The sequence below is a fragment of the Uloborus diversus genome, chromosome 4, assembly GCF_026930045.1.
Source record: "Uloborus diversus isolate 005 chromosome 4, Udiv.v.3.1, whole genome shotgun sequence".
Taxonomy (NCBI): Eukaryota; Metazoa; Arthropoda; class Arachnida; order Araneae; family Uloboridae; genus Uloborus; species Uloborus diversus.
In genome coordinates, this window is record NC_072734.1 from 143,441,911 (window position 1) to 143,461,721 (window position 19,811).

The following is a 19,811-nucleotide window of genomic DNA, read 5'->3' on the forward strand; positions in this document are numbered from 1 at the left end:
ATTCAAGACGTCAAAATTCAAATTATTTATTTTTTTTTTTTTTTTTTCGCATTTAATTTTTTAGATGTGTAAGGAATACTTTATTCCTAGAAATTAGAAAAAATATGTTTGAAACAATTCGCGATTTTAGCTATTTTTGAGAATATTGATCAGGTACTAGAAAGTAGTATGGGTATACGGGAAAGTAGGCTCGTATAGTTCTAGACGGAACTTCTTGTTAATTTATGAATAAAAAAAGAGAGGTAGACCTATTTACTCTAAAATAGTAAATCTTTGTCACTTGGGACTTTCTTGAACTCAGTCTTAAATCCTCAGCAAAAAATGTCAACAGAATAGACATAATGGAAAAGGTATACACATCTATCATATTTGCAAAGAATTCAAGCAACAATTAATCTGTTATTTGAGATATTTCCTCGTTCTAATGCTCATCTCTCCCTCCCCTTCAAGGTGAGCAATGTGACTATGAGTTTATGTTAGAATTTGGCTACAGTAAATTTGGATACAGTTTAAAAAATATTTTATTTTTTTATTTTTGGAAAACTGATAAAAATGAGCAAGATAACAAAATCAATTTTTTGGGTAATAATTAATGACAAATCATAGAAGAAGCATGCTCTGAAGAAAAATTGAAATATTAATGGAAAATAATGAGTAGCTGGATTGCCTAATTTTTCCCGGTAATAGTGCTAGGAAAAAGTAAAAATGTCTGCAACCATCCAGAAACTAAACAGGAATCTTCCCGATGAATTCAGATACATTTTCAATAAAAACGGAGTCACGTTTCTAGAATCAAGAACTTTCCAGGGACATTTAAATATGTTGGATAGTAATAAACTGGAATCTTCTTCATTTAGAATAAAAACTCCTGAAACTGTTGTCAAATCTACGCAAATAGCAAGCAAATACCAAACAGCTTTTTTGCCGTTACTTCTTGTACAGTTACAATATCCAGGGACTGCATTTCACGCTCAATTAATCTCAGTCAGTCTGAAAGGACTGCAATTGAACTAAAGGTGAAACACCTCATAAAGAAGCTCAGTACATCCTAATACTGGTAACTAGAAAAGTTTTTTCTGGACAGAGAAATCCACATTCATACAACGGCCTGTAGCGGTTCGAGAAGCTGTTCGGAATAATACTTGTTTTTGCCAGGAAGCTGGTTTAAAACCCTGCAATGCCGGAACATTACCCGAAAATAACCTGTGACTTTTTGGAATTTTCTTTCAGTATTAACTTGTCCTGGAATTTTAATTGAAATGGGATGGGACTTATTTTTGATTAGTCTAATCCCGGTAATATAGGAGCAAAGCATCATATTCACAGGATGTGCACGTGTTTTAAAGGAAGCGGTACGATCTTTCATGGTCTTTAAAAAGTTAAATTAAGCAAATTTCAAAACTTTAATTTAAAGGTGTTTTTAAAAATAATATTAAAAGATTTTGTATAAAACAGTGTATTGCAAGAAGTCAGAGGTTATTAAGGGGTTAAAGTGTAGCAACATTCACGTAAAAAAAGGAAAAATAAGAAAAGAAATAACATTGCCAAATAGCACAAATTGCAAATTACTACAGATACATATCTCGGCTTTAGAAAGACGCCGAACACGCTTGTAACGCCATTTGTAACGCCGAAACACGTGCTGCAGTAATCTGCAGTTTGTGCTATTTGACGATGTTATTCCGTTTTTTACTTTTTATTCACAAAGGTATTTATTTGACATTAATGTGTTTAAAATTTAAATAAATTGTAATAACATGGTCAAGCATTACAAAGGTTACTACATTGACTAGTCCATACGAGTCAACATGGCAAAAAAAGGGGGAATCTAAAATTTATCTAAGTTCTGTGGCTTAAAATATTCAATAGTTGCTGTCTTGAACTTTTGCAGATCAATTGATTCCTGAAATACAAAGATATTATTAAGAAACAAACATAATACCAAAAATATTAGTTTATTAAATATACACTGCAAGTTCCCGGTAAACATTGGAAACATGTTTACATTACTTTAGTTCCAAAAACTGTTCCAGTTGCCTGAATGTGTGTGCTGAAATGTGTCCCGAATGTGCTCTGTTAAAAAAGATAAGCAATGAAATGCTCTGAAAGTATAATGAATGTTTCTCAAGGCAGGTTGTTTGTTAAATTTAAACTTCGAAATATATTTAATTGGAGACACAGATTTGGGAACATATTTTGACACCGCCGTGAAATCATCGTTTATTTTTTTATTTTTTTTTTCAGTCGACATTTTCAATTTTCATAAAAGAGAAGAAAACATGAAAGATGGCAAAATGTATCTTTAAAATTGCGCTAAAAGCAAAAAAAAAAAAATGTCAAAAATCGGTAAAATGATTAAATAAATATTGAAAAGCTAAGGAATGGAAAGTAGGGTTTTGAGGCAGATTTTTTTTTCTTTCTTTATTTCATGATGCTGATTAACTTTGTAAATTACTTTTGTTGCGTATCTAGGTGCGGTTTCTGAGATATAAACGCTAACTCCGGGGTTTTTCTACGAGGTGGCCCTGTAAGCGGCTTTGTTTTGTAGCGCATGGCAACTTTCCTATTCATAGACGCTACTTTTATCAGAGCGTGCCCTTTAGAGCTTGCTTTTGAAATTACTAGGATGACAACGGACTTTAGCGGACACTCTGTACAACAATATCTGAAGATTGACCAATGCTGTTCAACTTATAAGAGATATAACTGAACGTCGCAATGATACTAACTTATCTGACGAAAAAGTTGATTAGATAATACATGAATAAACAAAGTACAACTTGCTTTTTAAACTGTTATTAAACTCCTACTTCCTCTCCGAAAAATGCCTTGTTTCCTTAATTTACATCTGTACAACGTTGTCGTTCTTAGTGAAACAGTTAACACTCTTTTTGCGATCTAGTCAATTATCAGTGAGAAATACATAATTTATTTTGTAAGCTATATTTTCACTCAAAACACATCAGACTAAAGATTGAAAAGACTACATTATAAATAGATAGGTATACATTAAAATAGATTTCTATAAAGATTCTCGAAATATTTGTTTTTTCTTCATTGTAAAAGTGATGTTTTGTAAACTGTTTTTTAAATCACCTTTTCTTACACTGATCCCTTTGAAACCCTAAGATGAGTTCCTCTAAATATTTCTTTACCATGTACAGCGCTGCTTAAGCTGTAACTATTATCAGTAGCTAGACACTTCGGTAACGAGTCTAGCCAAAATGATCTTAAACTTTATAACAAAAAAAGTACGCAAAATAACTACGATTTTTTTTTTTTTTTTTGCTGCAAATAAATACTTTTAGCTAACAAGTAAGATTGTATAACGGTTTGCTGGTTATACTAGAGAACTAGAGAAAATTTTATTAGTGTACTTCTGGAGAACTGAATTTTAAATTATTTTAATTAAAAAAAAAAGTATTTCTTACCGGTGTTTCGACGAACTGGCTTTTAACGTTTTCAGACTTTCTTTCCTTGAAAAATTTTAATACTGGACTCAGTAAGTCTTCAGGAACACTTTTAGATTCTCCTATGAATAATTTAAATACTTCATAAAAACAAAGTTGGAAGAAAAAAAAAAGATAGAAAATTCTAAAGTGTTGAAATGTTTAGATATTTTTGCTTATTGCGTGGAATAAAACGCTTTTTAAAAATTCATTAACAATACTTATGGAGCTTTTAGTTTGTTTAGATTTTGTCATAGAGAAGAGATAAAATGGAGGAAGTAAAGACTTTCATTCGTAAAGGAAAGACCCCAAGTCACGTGATAATTTTTAAAGAAAAGCTTTGAAAGAAATCGGGTTCCCTTCGCTAGTTTCGCGCACAACGTGTCAACCATTATCGAGTCACGTGACTGGAGCTATTTTTCCAAGCTTTTAATTTGCCAATGATTGGACTAGCTCCCTCCATTTACTAATTCCTGCTCAAGATTTTTATGTGTTTCAAGAATTCTTAATTAGCCAATGATTGGACTAGCTCCCTCCATTTACTAATTCCTGCTCAAAATTTTTATATGTTTCAAGAATTCTTAATTAGCCAATGATTGGACTAGCTCCCTCCATTTACTAATTCCTGCTCCAGATTTTTATGTGTTTCAAGAATTCTTAATTAGCCCATGATTGGACTAGCTCTCTTCATTTACTAATTCCTGCTCAAGATTTTTATATGTTTCAAGAATTCTTAATTAGCCAATGATTGGACTAGCTTCCTCCATTTACTAATTCCTGCTCCAGATTTTTATGTGTTTCAAGAATTCTTAATTAGCCAATGATTGGACTAGCTCCCTCCATTTACTAATTCCTGGTCAAGGTTTTTATGTGTTTCAAGAATTCTTATAATTGCAATAAGTAACAAACGCAAGTATTTACCAGCTATTAGACTACACGCAATGCTTGAAGCATAACCAACGACGAGACAGATAAGCAATCCAACAGGGGCTACCCACATGAACGACACCTTGTATAAGTAAAAGTATCTGAAAAACACATATAATTAATGGGTAGTTTTAAAACACAAATTTGTTTGATTTGATTTTATACCTTTCTCATAACCAAATATATATACGCTAATATTTTGATAATTTGAAAGGAATAATCTATGTATTAGATCAAATGCTTTAGAAAATTGCAATGATAAGATAAAGTTTTTCTCATTTTTTACATACTCAATTATTTATATTTCGTTTCAAAAACTATATCTCATGACCTTTCAAAATAGAGTGATTTATCAAATAGATACAAATTATGGTGAGTTTACTAAACATACTTCTCAAAACAATTTATTTGTACACATGTAGGGGCGGGTTACATTAAATCATTACTTTTATGGGGTGACCCACTTACCCCTCATAGCGAAAATGCATGGGGTAATTGCAATATGCACTTTAATTTAAACTATACATGACAGTTTAATAAGCACTTACCCCGGTGATCCATTTCCCCCAACCAACCATACTTTTTCTTTCTTTTTTTTTAATTTCTAAAATGATTTTATTTAAAAGAGATTCACAGCTCATTTGTGTAAATAGATTATAAGAGGAATAATATATTTTGTTAGCTCACGGAATTTAGAGTCGCAGTGAAAACGGATTTTTTGAGAAATTTCACCACTATGTGAAAACTATAATTCTATTTAGTAAAAATGTTTACGCAGAATTTCGTTGACCGTTATTTAAATTATGTGCTTAATTTAAATAAAAATCATTTTCTTTGGGGAGAAGGTGGATATTTTATTTTGCTTTAATTGAAATGCGTCTTTGATGGACCATAACGGTTGATGATAGAGGATTTTTTTTATCACTCCCTGCTTTTTTTTTATCACGTATGCTTTGAGATTTGCAAGTTTTTAAATTACATATGCAGGGGTGCCCAGCTAGGGGGTCATGGCGCAGATGCAGCATTGAAATTTTTAGGGAAGGTTGTTCTGATGGGTATTTTTCCTTTTTCTTTTAATGGGGCTCTTTGTTTTCGGGGGTCTTCGCGATATTTAAGGGGTTGCACCCTTGGTGGTTGACATATGCACATTTAAATCAAAGAAAAAAAATTTTTTTTTTTCGTGAACGGGGGTCGGGGTTTTCTTTTGTAAATAATTTTTGGAAATAAATTAAGTGGATGACTGCTTCTTGACCCATTATACCAAAGAATAGGCATAAATGAACTACACTGTCAAGTGAATTTCTTTAACATGCTGTCGAGTTTTATGCAGTACAGTTTTAAATTAAGTTTTGAAAACTTACTTTGGTGGAGAATTTGTCGGAAAAAACGTTGTGTTATCGTCATTCAATGTCAAGCTTTTTTTGTAGTCACTCGAAAAATGGAAAGCAGTGTCTGTAATATTCAACAAACTTGAATTCAAGGATTCAAAGGAACTGCACCCTGTTGTTGATACTGGAAGTGTTTTGGGGGGAGGTCCATGGGTACTTGATCCAAAACTCATCCATCCAGTGAGAATAAGAGAGATCAGCAGCCCTAAAATAACACCCTGAAATAATTTTTAATTTTTCCATTCAACAATGTAGGTGTGTAGTACATTACTAAAATAAAGTTATAGTGATGACACAGTACTAATATTTTTTTTTTTGCTCTAATTTTGTTGCGCAAAAGACCTTATCATTTCATAGACTTAGTGGAATCTCTTAATAAGTCATCCAGATTGCAATGCAGGGGCGTGCACAAAAATTTTGGGGCCCGTCCCAGATGACTTTAACGAACCCTCCTCTATATTTTTTACCCCTATATTTCATCCCTCATTTTAAACATATTAAGCCCCCCCCCTTTGGGCTGGCGCCCACAGGTGTCCCTTCTCAACCCCCCCCCCCCCCCCCCTGTGCACGTCCCTGCTCCCATATCCCACCATTTAGGTGTAGGTGTCAATGGCACTAATCTCCCACCAGAAGGAGGTATATGTGCTTTTACGATAAGAAATTGTAAATGCACTAGGAGTTTAATTTGACCAAAAATGGCAATGTCAAAAAGTCACTCAATGGCTTTTTAATAGTCTGCGTGAATACGCTTTGACGGTGTTTTACATCTCGTAAATTCACTGACTCTGCACTTGCACCGTGGGTTCAGAACCCACGTTCCAAAGGCGTATGAGCATATTAAGAATGTATTCTAAACATAACAATCTAGACAACATTGCTGTACTTGGTACTGTTGAGAATTTGTTTGCGTAAAATCAGCGAATATTTGAGTAGGTGAAATTTTTATTCAAACAACAATTTTTATTCAAAGGATTCCTCTATTAAGATGCAATAAGTTATTAAGTTGTACCACTTAAAAGTCTTACCTTTTCATTAGCTCGTCGAGTTAACATTCCCAGAAGAAACACTCCCAGTATTGGAGCGTTAAACAATCCGAAAATGACATGGCTCATCTGGACGATATTTCCAATTTTAGAAATTGGGAATGTGAGAGCAACGCATAGAAGTCCATAAAATAATGCTAGGGAATGAAATAAAAAACATAAGATTTCCGTTTTTTGGGAATGCTAGTAAATTTTTTTTTCTTAAAAATTATCATTATTCTCAGCATTTAACAAATCAGTTTAAAGAGGTTGGACTTTATAATTAAGCTATTTTTATATTTTCATGAAACCCAGCTCAGTTAGTTAATTTTCTACAAGAAGTTTCGTCCATTATTATAAAAGAAAAAAAAAAAACGTCTGCGCTTATCTTTGGGTTAAAACATAAAGGAGTCCGATTTTTTCTGTCAAGCACTAAATGCATAAATTAAAGCTTTAGAGCGAAAATAAAAAAAATCATATCAACAGTAATTATTTCACAGAAAAGACCATGGCTGTGGAGTCGGAGTCTATCTCATTTTGGGGTAAAGGAGTCAGAGTCGAGATTCGAAGATTTTTTTTTCAAGGACTCTGAGTCGGAATTGGTAACGTTTTCACAAAGTCTGCAGCTCTGGCCAATGTTTGTGGAGTCGGAGTCAGACTTATTTTGGGATAAAGGGCTCAGAGTCTAAATTTCCAAGAGTCGGAGAAAGTTCTTTCAGTTCATTGAATTCAGTTTATATGTAGTCAAGAATTTTATTTGTAACCAGGATCATGTGTCACTATATGTTTTTGTCATGTACTTATGTTTTGTTTTCTAATTAAATAAACACGTACGTCTTTCAGGGCAAACCAAACCGAGAAGATCTTGCAATCATTCGGGCCCTGAAGGAAGGCGCTTACCCCTCCGTGTCTAAATTTTTGCCAACACTACGGAGTCAAAGTCGGAGTCGGAGTCCGACTCATTTTTGGGTACAGGAGTCGGATTCGGAGTCGATTGCTCTTAAATTCTAGGAATCGGAGTCGGGAGTTTATCATCGAAAGCTTTTTTCAACAAAATTTGTTCGAAGTAAATCCGCCTTTAAGTTCGGGACCTACATTGCCTTTAAGTTTCGCCATAGGCACTAATGTTAAAGGATTTGAACTGTTCAAAATTGAACAGACAATTCTTCAAATCAGAAAGATATTTTTCATACGTGCTCTTCTTCCAAAAATGTTTCCTACAAAGTTTGTTTGAAGTAAATTTGTCTTTAAATTTGGGACTTATATTTGACTTGAATTTCCCCGTAGGCGCTAATGTTAAGTTTTTTTTGAACTGTTCAAAATTGAACGAAAAATTGTTCAAATTGAAAAATCAACTATGAGAAGAAGGGGTCCTCGCTGAGATCTTTCGAACAAAAAAAAAATTGTTCGAATCGGACTATTCCCTTAAAAGTTATTGGGGGGGGGGGGGGGGGGGGGGGGTCAGACAGACAGACACATTTTCCCCCATCTCAATACCCTACTTTCAAATATTTGATTTTTTGATAATTACTTAATTTTTTTTTTCACGATATTTTTAAGATGCATTCAGTATTTTTTTTCACCTTTATCTTCTTTCTCTGACATTTACTGGGAAAGTAGGCTAAAAGAGACTATCTTATCGAATGAAAGCAATTAGGATTTTACTTACTAATAACTTTGGCAGAGGTAGCTATCTTCATTTCAGAATAGCCCCAAGCAATGAAGTATGGTCTGATTAAATCTTCCGTAGTTACAGCTGTGAGGGAGTTAATTGCAGACGACACAGTACTCAACGCACTGCTAAAAATACCACAAATGCACAAACCCGCTACTCCAGGATACTTGCTCAAAGTAAGTACAATAAAGTATGGGAGTAACTACAATCAATAAAAAAAATAACGATCCAATTAAAATAAAATAGCATATTAAATGTGTCACAAAAGGTTTTTCACTATACACTGAAATATCTCGATAAAACAGCTGGATTATAGGGTCCCTTCTTATAAAATTACCTTTCTTCAAGTTTTCAAATGAATGTTTTAAAAGCTATTTTGAAAAATATTGCATACATGCATGTTTTGGTGTTAAACGCAACCTTCTTTCGTCAATGTGAAAAAAGTTCAATTTTCTAGTTGTAAAGCAGCAGTCGTAATAAAAGTACTAAATTTATCGAGCAATAAATTGATTTAACGGAGAACATTTATTAGTTTCCTTAAGTCCAATACTTTCCGTAATAAAAAAAAAGTACTGGGATAAATAGTGTCAAGGTTATAACTCAACATATCAGATACATGCTACACATTTAAATCTTCTATTATTTCAAAGCAAAAGTAAACTTTCATTTCTTTCTGTTCATTGTTTAGATTCCTTTTACATGTATACTATCAAGTATTGGATAATATCAAGGAACATGTACATTGATGAAAGCAGCATCTAGCAACAATTATATCTTTCAAACACAGAAAAAAAGAATTGAAGAAATTCCATTTCCGAGGTTATTAGACTGTGGTCAAAAAGAAAAAGAAAATCCATACGTTTCGTCAAGTTCTGGGGCTTCTAAAATCAGTGGTTGAGTTCGTTGCGACTTATGAGCTGCTCTGGTATTTAAGCAAACTGCTGGTGAGTGCCAGTTTCAGATTGGATGGCGTTCTCAAACTGCTGGTGGGTGCCGGTTCCTGACTTTTAGGGCGTTCTGACTTCTTCTGATTGGCGCTCTAATGGAAAGTGGGAATGGCTTCAGATTAGAAATGGGAGCGGACGTCAGTCGGTTTTGGACTGTCGGCGATCAGATCTAAGGGCAGGGTGCTATGTTTTTGGTAAAATGAAGTTTTGGTAAATTGAAATTGTATTCTGCTCACCACGACGATCCAAAACAGACTGACGTCTGCTCCCATTTCAAATTTGAAGCCACTTCCACTTTCCATCAGAGCACCAATCAAAGGAGAACGCCATCCAATCAGGAACCGGCACCCAGCAGTTTGCTTAGATACCAGAGCCACCGGAGCAGCTCATCAGTGATATCAAACTCAACCACTGAGGATGTCAGCTACAGAGCTTGACGAAACGTCTCAACTTTCTTTTCCATTTCGACCACGGCCAATAAGCCTGAAAAGTTTATTTATTTATTTGACGCCGGCTGCGAAATCCTTAAGCAGTTTTTTAAAAGAATAAAAGATTATATTACCTGATCTGATGACGTTATTGGTTTGGAAGGAGAAGTCATTGGATCGCAGTCGGCAAAGTAAGCATATATAATGACTCCTATGAAACAGTTCAACCAGACGAATGCTATACATAATGGAATGCTTAAATGAAGAGCCCTACGCAATCATAAAAATAAAAAGGAACAATTTCAGGTTGTCCTGCTACTGTAATGCATAACTAATGTATTTAAATAACACTAATAAAACAGTTACGTAGCTTTAAAACAGTTAAACTATTTTATAAAACGACAACTAACTAAATGCAGTTATCATATGGTTCTTTAATGCATAAACATATTTCCACTATTATTCTTTTCGCCAACATCAGTGAGTTTTGGCGAGATTTTTGAATTAGAACCTGATTTCCACAGATTGGTAAAATTATTTACTTCAGCCAAGAAACGAATAACAACGTGAGTCATTTGCTTTATTTAAAAGGTGACTAACGATATTAAATTTAATTAAAATTGAAACAATTTTGATAAATCAAAAAACAAATGTAAAAATTCAATGCAAAAAATATGCACAAAAGCACAAGAAGAAAGAATAAAATTTACAAAAAATACAGGAAAAGAAGAGTCAATTTTAAAGAAAACCTCGGAAAATATTTCTTAATGATTTAATAACTGAGGTGAAAAACGAGTAAAACAACGCAATTAAGAGTGAAAATAAAGGTGATCATAAGAGACCTAAATATGCAAGCAATTCTTTTGAGCCTATTAAAAGCGAATTTATCCCTTAAAGCAAAAGAACGAAAAAGTTCCGATGCTACCCAGAAAATGAGCAAGTGTAAGCAATCGTCTTTTTCCATGACACTTGACCAACTTTAAGGTTTGGTCCTTTGTTTTTTGCAATAATTAAACGTTTTTTTCTTAGCCTTGAAATAATTTTTTGCGAATTTGGACCTCTTTTTATCACTTTAGTGCAATATTTCATTTGTACTTAAAAATACAGGGTGCTTAAAATTAAACTGACAGGCTATTAGCTTCAGTCTGGTCCTCATTCGGTATAGATCCGAATAAAGACCAGACTTCGCAAAAAATGTATCTTGAAATTTCGCCACCAGGTGGTGCTTGAACGACGTGAAACGGAAATATAAGTTAATAGCGAAATTTTATTATCAATACACTTAGCACTATATGTGCATACTAGGGTGGCTCAAAAATAGATGTAAAAATTTTCTCACAGATAACTGGACACCTGTCAATATTTTTAGACTTTTGGATAGTAATATACTGGAAGAATTTTAGATTCTTACTTCATTTGGAAGAGGGGGCTCAACCCCTCCCCCCAGACTTTATACGTATGGGGAGGGGGGGTTGAAAAAGTACATTGAACTGAAAAAACAATACTACATATTAAAATATACACTATTAATATGCATATACACTGCATTGAAATAATTATTTAAAAAAATCATTTGGGAAAATTAAATGTTTATAAACTTGTTGCATTTTTTATAATACGGCTTGTGTTGAATTAAAGGATCATTGAGCACCGTCTTAAAGTTTGAGTAAGAAACTAAAACTTTTACAGCATAATGCTATTGCTAAGTCTAAAAACAATAGGGAGTGTCCTCGACTTCAACTCGATTTTTTTTTTAACCATCCTAGTGCACACCTTGTCGGTAACCTGATAAAGCCTTAAACAATTTAGTTTCTGAGAAAAAAAAACATTTAACTTCAAAAGTACCATTTCGAGATATTGCAATTTAAATAAAAAATCATACCTTAACCTAAATATGTTTACATTTTAAAAGCTTATTTTAACTTACTTCTATTATAAGCAGGATCAATGAGTTTGTATCATTAAAAAGCTATTGAAATGAAGTTTAAAAATAAATCAAAATAAAAAAAATCGAATGTTTGAAAATATTCAACGTACTGACTCCCATAAGTCAAAAAATATATTTTTTATTATTAAATAATAAATTTCTTGTTATTAACATTTTAAAAATTAATTTAGATCTACTAATCTTCGGTGCAGTATTTATTTGTTTAATATTAGTCTTATTTGTGATTAAAATAATGTACAATTATTCAAGAGCATGTGGGCCAAAGTGAAATAGCTCATTTAGTTTACTTAATCAATACTTAATCAAATCACTTACTTGTTTATTTATTAGTTATTTCATTTTTTTTCTTTCATTTAAAAACTCCCCTTTTTATTCATTCATTCACTATTTTATTCGCTTATTTATAATTTTCTGGCATATTAATAATTTAATTATTTTTTTATTTTTTTTTTATCTTTTCCTTTTATTTTTATTTTTTCATTCTTTCTTTTATTTACTCATTCATTTGATCAAAAATATCTTTAAAATAATCAAATAAAAAATGTTCCATTCGAAAAAAATTTCATTTTTCCCTTTGCCCCATGGAAAAGAAGTGAAAACTTTCCACCTTCTTTTGGAGGTTCAAAGTTACTGCCAAAAATAAAAAAATAATGTTTCAGTGCGAGTTGTAGTATAAAATATATTGTTCCTTCTTTATGAACCGTACATTTTAGAACAAAATTCGAATTTTTTTTTCAAATTGAAACTGGTAAGTGATCTTAGCCATTTCACTTTGCCTCATATTCCCCAACTTATTTTTTTTTTCTGTAAACTACTTTCGTTTTGGTATAGAGATTTTTTTCCTTCTTAAAATTATTAAGTTATTTTAAAACAATTACTTTGAAAGGATTTTAAAACTTACATCCGGGATCGCGAGAGATTTTTAACAGTTAGTAGCCTCTGAACTTGCACTTGATTTGCACTGGCAGTTGACATGCAGATGATTGTACCCTGAAGAAGAACGTTCCAGACTGAATAACGTTCTTCGGGATCTATTGTTATCCTGTAAAAATATATATTGATTAAATGTTGTAAACTCATGTATGAAATAGCTAATATCTTGAACTTGAATGTTTAGCCTTTTGCATATTTAAATATATTTTAGAGTTTTTTATTTTTTTTTTTTTTTTGAAAATTATATTAATACAACTAAAGAGTTTAATAAACTAAAATAAAGCGCTTTAAGGCAAGATGAATTTGTTTTAAAGTGCTTTAATATAAATATTTTTATTGATACATTTTGCATACTAATGGAAAGATTTAGAATAAACAAAAAAATAACAAGACAAGGAAAAAAAACACTTTAAATCCCATATAGAAAAATATTGAAAAAATGCACGAAGCAACTACGATCTACAAACCAAAAAAAAAAAAAAGAATACTTCTCCCTTTTCGGGTACCATGTTTAGCCCAAAATAAGTGTTTAAATGAATGTTTTTAAACTTTCTTGGACTTAAAAACTATTACACAGCATATCAGTCAACTATCGATAACTTGAAGTGCCCAACTAAAAACCTTCTAGCTATTGGTAGTTCGAGCTTTGGGAATTTCTCACTGTCTTGTCAAGAGTTCGGAGCTTAATGAAAACTGTATAAAGATGTGACGGATTCCATTTCTCTGCAGCTCTCGCATACTAACTGCATTGTAGGAACAAACCTTCTTAGTTTTCCCAGAGCGAGGTTGCATACGATATGTTTCTATCGTATTATGATTTTAGCCTAAATTTCCACTAAGTTGTAGAAAAGAGAAAAAATATTCGAAGAAGGTTTGATGCATTTAAAAATATCGCTAAAAATAAAAACAAAAAAGCCAATTTTAATTGAAGTAGTTAACTGAACATTGAAAATTAGAAGCAGGAAATTTGGGTTCTGAGATCGAGAAAATGTGTCTGTCGGTCTGTGGATCTATTTTATACGTACGGCAATGGTAACGAACTTAATTTTAAAATTTCAATTTCAAAAACCTAACCATCTTCAACAAAAAAATAACGAATGTCATCTAAATTTGCGTTTTTGTAACTTGAATTGAAAACTATTGCCCAAAAAAAATCTTGAACCCTATGTTTTGCTTACATCACCAAATATGGCTTATATTTGTATGTATAAGGTTCCAATTTCGAAAAAATTATGGCGAAATTTTCTAATTTCCTCTTTTTCCGAACATCACCTAAGATCATTAAAAATGAGTTTTTATAGCTACAATTCGGGAAATTTTATTGGGGAACTGTCTCGATATTAGGAAGCTCCACCGTAATACGTGCACTAATATTACACTTGAATTTACACAGATATTCGCTTAATATTGTAAAAATAGCTTGTTCGAAGTGTTTCTAAACGAAAACTCTTTAACAATTTGAATTTACTGAAAATGAAACTTTGCAATTTGAGAAACTGAACTTCATGCTTAAATTATTTTGGTCTCTTTATTTATTTTTAATTTTATTCACAACAGGAGTGAGACACGTTTGGTTTCTTGAAATCAGTGTTAAATGTTAAGAGAAGTTGTCTTTGACAAATTTTGCAACACTCACTAAGTCAGAAAATATTAATCTGAAGTTAGAAAATTGAATTCGATACACAGGAAAGAAGGTTCATTTAGTTCTAGACAAAACAGCTTGCTCTGTTACTGATTTTCATAAAGCATTACTCATTTGTGAGATATCCTGTATTTATATTGCAGAAAAACCTAACCTCTTTCACCTAAATTCTTTATGACAAACTTACTCGGGCATGACAAGCCGTCCTCCTTCTTTCGCTGTTCTGAAAACAGCTGCAATGCCACCTTCATCAGTGCAACCTTTCACGATAACAGCAATCATTCCGAGAAACATCAGTAGACCTTGAAAAAGATCTGTCCATAGTACTGCTTTCATGCCACCCTGCAGAAACGAAGAATTACACATGATGGATTTGCAAAAAAACTTTTTTCTGATTATTAAAAGTAACTGCAATAACGAAAGAAAAGTATTATTCCTTACATTTTTAATTCTATAAATAACTTGTACAAGAACTTAAAAACATTGTCATTATATTTAAAAAATGACTTAATTTAAAAAGAAACGAGTTCTATGTTGACAAATGAAGTCGTTCAATATCTATGTATAATAAGAATATCTTGTAAGGTTTAAAATAAGTATAACTTTCGGTACCCTCACGATTTTGCCCGTAGTATTAAATTAAAAGGTCATTTGGTTCGTCTGTATATTTACAAATAACGGATGGTGAATTTCTCGCCAATTTGCTATGTTAATTTGCTAGCCCTTGTTATAGTAATTTGCTCGTCCACGGTATGCCAATTTGCTCGTCCACGTTGTGGCAACTTGCTCGTTCACGTTATGGTAATTTGCTGGTCCACGTTATGGTAATTTTTTCGTCCATGTTACAGTAATTTCCTCGTCCATGTTATGATAATTTGCTCGGTAAAATGTACTTAAAATTGGAATAGAAAAAGAACAAAATCGAATTTTCGAAAAATCGCTTCGAGTTGCACGCCCCCATGATACAAACTAATTTTGTGCCGAATTTCATGAAAATTGTCCGAACGGTCTAGGTGCTATGCTCGTCACAGACATCCAGACATCCAAACGCTGGATTTTTTTATTAGTAAAGATAAATCCCTAATTGCTGTATTTATTTTCTTATTATTAATTTATTCATTTTCTGTTCAATTTTTTACAAGTTCATTTTGAGTGTGAGGAATTCTAAAAGAATAATTATAGTGTAATGAAATACAAATGCATAGTTTCGCGTATTCATTTTTATTTTAGTTTTTCTTAAATTAGTTTTTAATGCATAGAAGTATTTTCATTTTATAATATAGTTTTCATTTTTGCATCGATACTGTCAGTACTTCTTTTTAATACTGACATTTTGGTTTTCATCGTAGATGCGCCACATTAAAATAAATAAATAAATAAATAAATAAGACGCAAATTCTGTTTAATATAGTTTTAATAGTCGAACACTGAAAGAGGATTTTTCAACAATATTGCAATAAATCAACCTGAGGATTTTCTTACCAGTGTGCAATAGAACGTGCAAACACTTCCAATAGAAATAACAGACACCCAAGTAGAAAGATTTGTCACAGCACTCAAAGCTAGAGCAGGTGCATAAATCACCACAGACATATAAAGGATCTGTAAAACAGTAATAAGTAATCACTTACTTTAACATGGATAAACAAATATAGCAAACATAAATAAAAGTGTAATGGGACTGCGATGCGGAACGTAAAAATGAACAAGAAGTTCTGTCTAGAACTAGACGAGCCTACTTTCCCGTATACCCATACTACTTTCTAGTACCTGATCAATATTCTCAAAAATAGCTAAAATCGCAAATTTTTTCAAACATATTTTTAAAATACTTTAAACTGATTTCTAGAAATAAAATATTCCTCACTCATCTAAAAAAAATTAGATGCGTAAAAAAAAGCAGCAACTTTTAAACAAAGCAGCTATACACATTTTTAAATTAAAAAAAATTTTAACAGCTTTCAAAACGAAAAAATAATTATTAAAATGAGTAAGCTCATTAAAATAAATACATCATATCAAAAAAAAAAAAATCGTTTCTTTTTCCCTTGTTGCCAAAAACATTTTTTTAAATGAATTAATGCACTTACCAAAATAAAAAAAAAACAATAAAATGTCAACTTAAAGAAATAATTTTCAGTGTCAAAAAAAAAAAATATTGTCTGCGCATATCTTTATGTAGAAACATAAATGACTTCGAGTTTATTCACCGAAAACAATAGATAAATTAAAACTTTAGCGTAAAAATGAAAACAAGTCAAAACAACAATAATTATTTCACAGTCAAAACCATAGCTGCGGAGTCGGAGTCAATCTCATTTTGGGGTAAAGGAGTCGGAGTTGAATATCTAAGAATCGGAGTCAGTCATTTGTCTTCCGTGTATAATTTTTTGCCAAAGCTACGAAGTCAGAGTCGAAGTCGGGGAGTCGGAGTCCGATTAATTGTCGGGCACAGGAGTTGGAGTCGGAGTCAAGTGCCCCTAAATTCTCGGAGTCGAAGTCTGGAGTTTGGCGTCAAGAGCTATTTCCAACAAAATTTGTTTAAAGTAAATCCGCCTTCAAGTATGGAATCTACATTGAATTTCAGTTTCCCCGTAGGCGCTAATGTTAAAGGATTTGAACTGTTCAAAATTTAACGGAAAATTGTTCAAATCAAAAAGATATTTTATATACAAGTTTTTCATCAAAAGCTTTTTCCTACAAAGTTTGTTTGAAGTAAATTCGCCTCACAATTCAGAAATGCCTTGAATTTCCCCGTAGGCGCTAATGTTAAGTTTTTTTGAACTGTTCAAAATTGAACAAAAAATAGTTCAAATCAAAAAGTGAAACACAGGAATGAGGTGTCCTTGCCGAGATCTTTCGAACAAAAAAAAGTTTGTTCGAATCGGACTATTCCTTCAAAAGTTATTAGGGGGGGGGGGACAGACAGACCGACCGACAGACATCTTTCCCCATCTCAATACCCTACTTTCCAATTTTTAATTTTTCGATATTTATTTAATTATTTTATTTATTTTTGACTTGTTTTTGTTTTTTGCGATATTTTTAAGATGCATTAAACCTTCTTTCATGCTTTTTTCTTCTTTTTCTGAGTTTTACTGGGAAAGTAGGCTAAAAAAAAAGGTATAAATCAAGTTTTCAGTTATGCGTTGTGACAATTTTGTTCAAACGACATTTTCGGATGCTGTTTTTGTATTAGAGACGATTCTCTGTTCAAATCCCGTATAAAATCAATTATTATTGTTATTATTATTCTTATTGGAACGAGCTAGTTTAAAAGCAAGCCTTATATATAACGGTGAACTTAAAAAAGGATATTTTAGATATGCTTATTCTAATAGCAATAAACATTGCGTTTTGGTATAGTAAATATGAGAAAGAATTAAAACATGAAAAAATGATTTTAAAATATGTATGCTTGTTGATCGCGAATGCGCCTCAAAGTTTTAAAAAAGCTACGAAACAATAATTTAAAAAAGAGTAAAATTTTAATTTTTTTCATTGAAATGCAAATATTTTAAGATTTGTTCTGAAACGATTCAATTATCTTCTAGTAACACACACACACACACACACACACACATATATATATATATATATATATATATATATATATATATATATATATATATATATATATATATATATATATATATATATATATATATATATATATATATATATATATATATATATATATATATATATATATATATATATATATATATATATATATATATATATATATATATATATATATATATATATATATATATATATATATATATATATATATCATAAAAGTTTGACTCCCATTACAATTTTTAATTTGTGCATTAACCGTGAAATCTCCTTAAAGATTATACTTTTCATTTTTCTCACGTCTAATTATTATTATTATTATTATTTGTACTTAGGAGACTTTTTTCTTTTATTGTTCAGCTTAACATTTTTCACTATAAATGAGTATTGTAGAGTTATTCACTAGAAAAGCAATTATACTAAGAATGCCTATTTTTCGACCCTACGCTATTACGTTTGCCTTATCCTTATCCTTAGTTTTACTGGAGGATATGGGTTCTCTGGAAAATGTGTTGACCATAAACCCTTCCCCCTCAAGTTATTGATAACGATTTTTTATATACGAATTATTATTTGTTGACGAAAACCCCCATTGCTTTGACAACGTTTTGAAGTTTTCCTTATATATTTAATAACAGATTTTTTTTTAATTATCACTTACCATTTGGACAACAAAAGAGAAAGAGCAAACTTTTCTGGAAAAGACTCCAAACCTCCTTTCAATGTACTAAAAGAATAAAAAAAGGTTTAACTTATATAAATGCGGGGAGGTTTTAAAAAGTAAGGTAACAAGCCTTCTGTCGGGAGTACAGATATCCTGCCAGTGAAACAAGAAGTGTGATAATGTTTTTAGGTTCAGAGGTATTGGACCACCCCCTCAAGTTCCGACCTCGCACTACGTGATTTCCCTCTCTGTGGACCATTAAAAAACACTTGGAGGTCCGGCATGGAAGAAATCATCGTCAGGAATGTGAAAAAACATCAAGATGGCTTGCAGAACCGCAGCGTCTGTTCTAAATTGCTGATCTCTCTTGTGTTTGTTTTAAGGTCAAAAGAGATAGAAATTACTTGTGCGAAGTCGGGACAGTAAGTAGAGTTTTCCAATACCTCCCGACGCAAAAAAAAAAAAAAAAAATCACACTTTTTGTTTCATTAGTGGGACATGTTTCACTCAACGAACTGAAATTTTCTCCTGTTAGTAGATATCCAGCTCCATACACCGACGCCGCTTCTAAGTGCCGATCATTTTTGTTATCTTCAGTGTTGTTTCTTTTTCATGCAAATAATCTTCACAAACGTCAGAGTTTTTGCTCCTTTGTTTTAAAAACCTCGTGTAATTTAAACAATAGTTTTTATTCAATAATATATTCCAAGTAAAATATAGTTTGTTGACTGCCCTCTCCTAAACCAAATGGAATAATAATGTGTTAAAAATCAACAATTGCTTCGCCCTGAAAAAGTTTGTTTTGAGCATTTGATTTTAATTTAGATACATTTCTTTTACTGTTCATTTCATTAAACAGTTTTCTTTGTTAACTAAAAAACCAGACAGAACAAAATCAAGTATATGTAACAAAACATACTTTAAGTTTTTGAATGGGGTAAATAGGTTTACGATTAAACGCAATGACATAAAACAGATGAAATGGTAATTTTTAGAAACAAAATAATTTTCTATAGAGTTATGCCTCAGAGTTTTTAAATTTTTGTTCTGAAATACTTATTAATGCGTGTCTATTATTTTATAGTTTTCTGAATCGAAGAAGTACATACCTTATTCATATCATATCGGTAAACAAAAGAAAAAAGAAGTTGAACCTACATCCATGCAAGAGCATTAATTTCTCATAGATAGGAGACCAATTGACTC

At 31.8% G+C, this 19,811-nt stretch overlaps 1 protein-coding gene across 5 annotated transcripts in view; it reads right to left on the minus strand.

Annotated features, from left to right (window-relative positions):
* Positions 1-417: 417 nt before the first annotated feature.
* LOC129220290 (putative sodium-dependent multivitamin transporter) overlaps positions 418-19,811 on the minus strand; it is a 51,968-nt gene continuing 32,574 nt past the window's right edge. For 4 of the 5 annotated variants that reach the window (XM_054854684.1, XM_054854686.1, XM_054854685.1 and 1 more), the window contains 11 exons: positions 18,603-18,668; positions 15,842-15,961; positions 14,547-14,701; positions 12,686-12,826; positions 9,971-10,106; positions 8,456-8,663; positions 6,790-6,944; positions 5,738-5,982; positions 4,371-4,477; positions 3,432-3,532; positions 419-1,903 (listed from right to left, as the gene is read on the minus strand). In XM_054854684.1, coding sequence (XP_054710659.1) covers positions 1,829-1,903; positions 3,432-3,532; positions 4,371-4,477; positions 5,738-5,982; positions 6,790-6,944; positions 8,456-8,663; positions 9,971-10,106; positions 12,686-12,826; positions 14,547-14,701; positions 15,842-15,961; positions 18,603-18,668 — 1,509 coding nt within the window. In that variant the 3' untranslated portion in view covers positions 419-1,828. Of the gene's footprint in view, positions 1,904-3,431; positions 3,533-4,370; positions 4,478-5,737; positions 5,983-6,789; positions 6,945-8,455; positions 8,664-9,970; positions 10,107-12,685; positions 12,827-14,546; positions 14,702-15,841; positions 15,962-18,602; positions 18,669-19,811 lie in introns of all 5 variants that reach the window. The other variant, XM_054854683.1, reaches the window with a different exon arrangement.